Below are 6,385 nucleotides of genomic sequence, written 5' to 3'. Positions count from 1 at the left end.
AAAGCCCCAGTGCCTATAAATCTAAGCAATGAAGTAATAGCAAAACTCTCAGACGCACAGTTTAAAACACTGGTGATCAGGATCCTCACAGAACTGGTTGATTATAGCCACAAATTAGACAAACACATGAAGGCGAAACTAATTGAAATGAATGGAATTGCACAGGACACCAATAGCAATGAAAAGGAAACTGGGACTCAAATCAATGGAGTGGACCAGAAGAAAGCAAATAATGGCCAAACAGAAAAGAGTGAAGAGGCAAGAATTCAAAAAAATGAGGAGAGTCTTAGGAACCTCCAGGACATCTTTAAACGCTCCAACATCCGAATTATAGGGGTACCAGAAGGGGGAAAGGCACAGCCACCAGTGGAAAACTTATTTGAACAAATAATAAAGGAGACTTTCCCCAATCTGGCAAAGGAAATAGACTTCCAGGAAACCCAGGAAGCTCAGAGAGTCCCAAAGAAGTTCGACCCAAGAAGGAACACACCAAGGCACATCATCATTACAGTAGCCAAGATTCAAATGAAGGAGAGAATCCTAGAAGCAGCAAGAGCTAAGGGGACAGTCACCTACAAAGGAGTCCCCATCAGAATGTCAGCAGATTTCTCAAAAGAGACCTTACAGGCAAGAAGGGGCTGGAAAGAGGTATTCCAAGTCATGAAATCCAAAGACCTACATCCAAGATTGCTCTATCCAGCAAAACTTTCATTTAGAATGGAAGGACAGATAAAGTGCTTCTCAGATAAGATCAAATTCAAGGAGTTCATCATCACCAAGCCCTTATTATATGAAACGTTAAAGGGACTTATCTAAGAAAAAGAAGTTAAAGAAACATGAACAGTGAAAGGACAGCAAACTCACAGTTATTAACCACCACACCTAAAACAAAAGCAAACTAAAAGGACAGCTAGATCAGGAGTGGAAACATAGAAATGAAGATCTCAAGGAGGGTTAGCAACAGGGGAGTGGGAAGAGGAGAAGGGGGGAGAAGGTACCGAAAATAAGTAGCATAGACAGTAGATAGAAAATAGATGGGGGCAAGAATAGTATGGGAAATACAGAATCTAAAGAACTTGAGACACATGGTCATAAACTAAAGCGGGGGTAATGGTGGGGACGGGCGGTAGGGTGGAGGGGAATGAAGGGGGGAATAGAACAACTGTAATGGCATAATCAATAAAGTAAATAAATAAATAAAAATAATCTTTTATGCTATAGCATTTAAAATTAAGAAAGAGATGAAATGTGAGAGTTTTTCTTACATCTTACAAATGTTAGTAGATGAATTTATTTCTATGTTTTTATTTTCACATATATTTAAATTTCAGCATAGTTGGTGTACAGGCTAGTACTGGTTAGATTATTTCACGTGTAAACACAGTGATGTGACATCTTCAAACATTCTTATAGAACTAAACACAATTTGTAAAAGTTGTAAACAGTCATCATCCTACCACCCTACAACAAACACTACACTAGTGTATGTCATAGATTTTGCTGTTTGCTGTGTATATGTATCATAATTGCAGTTACATAACATTTTACTTATTGGTTTACATTTTCCCTTTGAATCTTATAATACCTCTCTCCAATGCATCTGTCATATCTATACAGTCATCATTTTAATGACTGTATAAATAGCTTACTGAGTATAAGTGGAATAATTAATCACTTTACCATTTTTGTGAATATGAGTTTACAATTTTCATATTAAAGATAATTTTAATGGAAAAAAGAGTCCCATTCAGTAATTATTTCTCCCCAAGTGAAGGGCACACACTTACTGTTCTGATCAAGTTTGTTCACTCTCAGGGTGAGATCGAGAAGGACTCTGGAAGCAAGTGGCCACCCTCACTTCAAAGCAGGTTACAAGGTACACTTTATGGCAACATCCTCAGAGGCCACCTAGGTGTGTGGGACAAATCCCTGACCATTGTGTTTGAGAAGTAGAAGGAATCAGTAAAAGTCAATCTGCCATCAAGGCAGAAGAGCCAACCACTCTATACTAGCCACCTACAGCATCTGGTAAAATGTCCTGTGTCAGAATAAACATTCTCATGAGGGAAATGACACAGACCTGGACTAACCACGGTGAATGTGCTGGTGAAAGACACTGGAGAACATGACCAAATGAGCCACCTGGGCAGGGATTCTCAGATTTTTGAAAAAAGAGTAGGGCATTTAATTGGAAGATGAGAAGCCATAACAATCCTAGAAGAAAACAGGCAGTAAAATCTTCAAATTTATTCTAGAAATATTTTTGCTGGTACATCTCTTCAGGAAAGTGAAGCAAAAGAAAGACTAAACAAATGGAACTCTACCAAACTGAAAAGTGTTTGCACAGCAAGAGAAACATTAAACAAAACAAAAAGACCACCCACTGAATGGGAGAAGATATTCACGAAAGATACATCTGATAAGGTGTTAACAGTGTTCAAAATCTATGAAGCACTCAGACAGCTCAACACCAATAAACAAGCACTCCAATTAAAAAATGGGCAAAGGACCTGAGTACACACTTCTCCAAAGAGAACCAACAATGGCCAATAGACATAAGAAAAGATGCTCATTGTCACTAACAGTTAGAGAGATGCAAATGAAAACCACAGGGCAACTCACCTCACACCTGTAAGAATGGCCACCATCAATAAATAAACAAACAACAAGTGCTGGGCAGGACGTGGAGAAAAGGGAACCCTCCTGCAGTGTTGGCGGGAATGCAGACTAGGAATGCAGTCACTGTGGAAAACAGTATGGAGTTCCCTCAAAAAATTAAACATGGAACTGCCTTATGACGTAGCCAATTGACTTCTGGGAATATATCCAAACAAGCCTACCACACTAATTTGAAAGAATATAGGGTCAGGCACAAATAGCATTACAAAATTTTATTACAGAACCTCTTATCACAAAATCATAAGCATGTAATTCTGTAAGATAACAATATCACAGTCATACACCATGTGACATTTTAGGTGAAATGCTCAAATTAAAACTACAGATGATGACACACATATCATTACCTGACCAACCATACTTCTGCCAGATCCTGTATGTGCACCCTGATGATCATTACACCGTTGTTTACAACAGTGAAAAATTGGAAGGAGCCCAACCATCCATCAGTAGATGAGGGGATAAAAAAGCTGTGGTACATCTACACCATGGAATACTACACGGCCACAAAAAGAAGAAAAATCTTTCCCTTTGTGTCAGCATGAATGGACATGGGGAGCATTATGCTAAATGATGTAAGCCAGTCAGAGAAAGACAAGTACCACAGGATCTCATTTACACGTGGAATCTAATGAACACAGTAAACTAGCAAACAAAATAGAAACAGACTCATACATACAGAGAACAGACTGACAGCTGTCAGAGGGAGGGGGTGGGGCCTGGGGGAGAAAGGTGAAGGGTCAACTTCCCCAGCATCCTCTCCCACCATGTCCCCTCCCCCCTTGCCCACTCGGCTCTGTCACACTTGTCTCGTGCTCCTTGCTGTCACTGCAGTCATCCTCAGCTGAGTGGTTCAGAAGCTACAAGAATACTGGTGGGAACCATTTCAAGAACTTCAGCAGGGGATTTAATCTTGCTCTGTTAGAAGTGATCCTAACCCAAGAATAAATGTAAAGTCTGAGTAATGCTCAAAACGATTACCTCTAGAACTATTTAAATATTTACTAATACATGTTTTTCGTTTGAACTTTAAGATATTTTAGGATTTTTTACATAGTTTCCTGTTGTACTACACCTTTCCCTAACTGTTTCCCTTTGCTACTAAATCATATCACTAAGAAATTTAGAGTTTCTTTAAGCTTTAATTGCATTCACCACACAACTGGTGAGGCACATTCATATAACTCCGCACTTTGTTCTGTATTAGAATTTCAATCCACTCAGGAAGGAATCTCATAGAGCACTACTTTTACTGTGCTGTTTCCAACTACCTCAAGGTGATGAGAAGTCAAATATCTAAGTACATAAGCCAAAGAAGTGTGTTGATATAATTTTCTCACATTTAATTTCTTGTCCATGTAATATTCCTGGCTTAAGAAAACGAGAATTCATTATTTTTTTTAAAGAAAGACCAAAAATTCTAATAATTTAGTTGTCCCATTTCAACTTTAAAAGCTATGCTCTTCCATGGTAATTTACCCTATTTTCATAGCTAGAACTTCAACAATTACTGTGTGTATATGAAATTTTATTTGGGAGAACTTTCTGAGTTTTCCCTTCACCTGGACCTCACCTGCAGCACCCTACCCAGGGCGTCCTTCACCTGAGCATTCCTCAGGCTGTAGATGAGGGGGTTCAGCATTGGGTTAAAGAGACTATAAAAGATGGATAGAATTTTATTCTTCTCCCCTTGTTGACTGGTGTCAGGGACCATATAAACCACCATGGCACAGCCAAAGAAGAGCCCGACCACACAGAGGTGGGAGGAGCAGGTGGAGAAGGCCTTCCTGCGGCCCTCCCCAGACTGGATCTTCAGGATGGCCCAGAGGATGTGTGTGTAGGAGACCAAGACCAAGCAGAGGGGCCCGACTAAGATAAAGACAGAATCAGCAAAGATGATCACTTTGTTGAGCCAGGTGTCACCACAGGCCAGTGCAAGGACAGACAGGAGTTCACAGAAGAAGTGGTATATTTCCCAAGACTTGCAGAAAGGCAGCCTTAGGAGGAGAAGCACGTGTATCAGAGCAATAATAAATCCACATGACCAGCACATGGTGGCCAGGACTGTACACACAGTCCAACTCATGATGACAGTGTACTGCAGGGGGTGGCAGATGGCCACATACCGATCATAGGACATGGCCACCAATATCAGACACTCTGTGTGAGCGAATACTAGATACAAAAATGTCTGCATGATGCATGGGACAAAGGAGATGGCTCTTTTCTGGGTCACTAAGTTTGCCAGCATCTTGGGGACATTGTTGGAAGCATAGGACATGTCAATGATGGCCAGGTGGGAGAGGAAGAAGTACATGGGGGTGTGTAGTCTCTGGTCCAGACAGATGAGTGCAAAGATCATGCCATTTGCCAACAGACTGAAGGTGTAGAGCAGGGAGAAGACCCAGAAGAGGAGAACTTCTGTCTCTGCGCTGAGCTGGAATCCCAGCAGCACGAACTCTGTGGCCCAATGACCAGTTCCCCTTCATTCCTTACAGAGACCTGGTCAGGAACTGAATTGTGATAAAGGTCAGGGGTAGAGAATCAGTACAAAGTGGAGTTAATCTCAACGTGATCTCAGAGAAAGGTTGTATCCTTGTCACTCCTTGAAAACTTCCCATTTTCCCTGAAACTGATTACCTGTTTTTAGCTTTCATTTTAAAGTTATAGAAAACATTCAAGAATCATGCAAAGAATTCCATTTTAACCATATGCCCAGATTTAACAAATTTTACTATGTATTTCATATTTGCCTTACAATTGTTTCTTTCTATATTATTATATATGAGTATTGCTTTTTTATGAAGCACTTGAGATTAAGGTATGGATAGACATGATACCCATTTACCCTGAAATTTCTCTTTTTTTCCACCAAAAACAAGGACATTCAGTAATCTAACCACAATTACCAAAATCAGGCAATTTGATATTGACGTGATTCTTTAATCTATAATATTCTCTCTCTACTCACCTCACCAAGGACCCAATCCAAAATGACACATGAGATTCAATGTCATTCATCTTTAGTCTCCTTGCATCTAAAATAGTTACCCTTTCTCCCTTTGCTATTCATGACCATTGAATCTTGAAAGACTGTAGAGAAGTTCTTCACTACAATGTTCTCCAAATGAGACTGCATGCAGCTCCTCATTTTTTAATCAGATTATTCACTTTCTGCAGGGAAATTAAGTATCTTCCATTGTGCTTCACGGGCAGGTGCATGAGGTTCAGTGTTCCATCACTGGTGACACTCACCTGGATCGCCTGGTGAACATGGTGCCTCCCGAGTATCTCCATTGTAGAATCTTTATCTTTTTCCCTAATGTAATTTCTGGATCAGCCATTAAAGTTACTATATAATATTCTGTTCCTCATAGAGCTTCTCAGCCACTAATTTCAGTGCCAGTTGATTATCTTGCCTGACTCGATTGTCAGTAGTGATTACTGCGAAATGTGGTGTTCTTACTCCATCACTGCTGGTACATTTATTGGGTGTCAATTTCCTCATAAGGAAAGACTCTATGATCTATCTACATATCTATCAATTATCTATATATCTTTATCCATCTGCATCTATCATCTTTCTATCAGTATGGACTCATGAACTTTGTAGTGAAAGAATTATAATTATTTCTTCTTTTTATTTATTCATTCTAAATTATTCTAGATCTAAACCCACCAAGCTTGTCCTTTTGCATTTTAACAC

The 6,385-nt window shown here is 39.7% G+C and overlaps 1 protein-coding gene across 1 annotated transcript; it reads right to left on the bottom strand.

Moving 5' to 3' along the window:
• Positions 1-4,237: 4,237 nt before the first annotated feature.
• On the bottom strand, positions 4,238-5,137 carry LOC119048082 (olfactory receptor 2A2). The gene has a single exon (XM_037143630.2). It carries the CDS (start codon positions 5,039-5,041, stop codon positions 4,238-4,240), a length of 804 nt encoding a protein of 267 aa, XP_036999525.2. The 5' UTR covers positions 5,042-5,137.
• Positions 5,138-6,385: the final 1,248 nt, after the last annotated feature.

Source organism: Artibeus jamaicensis, unplaced genomic scaffold (genome assembly GCF_021234435.1).
Source record: "Artibeus jamaicensis isolate MK-2021 breed Jamaican fruit bat unplaced genomic scaffold, CSHL_Jam_final contig_1044, whole genome shotgun sequence".
In the NCBI taxonomy this organism is placed as follows: domain Eukaryota; kingdom Metazoa; phylum Chordata; class Mammalia; order Chiroptera; family Phyllostomidae; genus Artibeus; species Artibeus jamaicensis.
The sequence above is the reverse complement of the archived record's forward strand: the minus strand, read 5'-3'. Positions and strand labels throughout refer to the sequence as shown.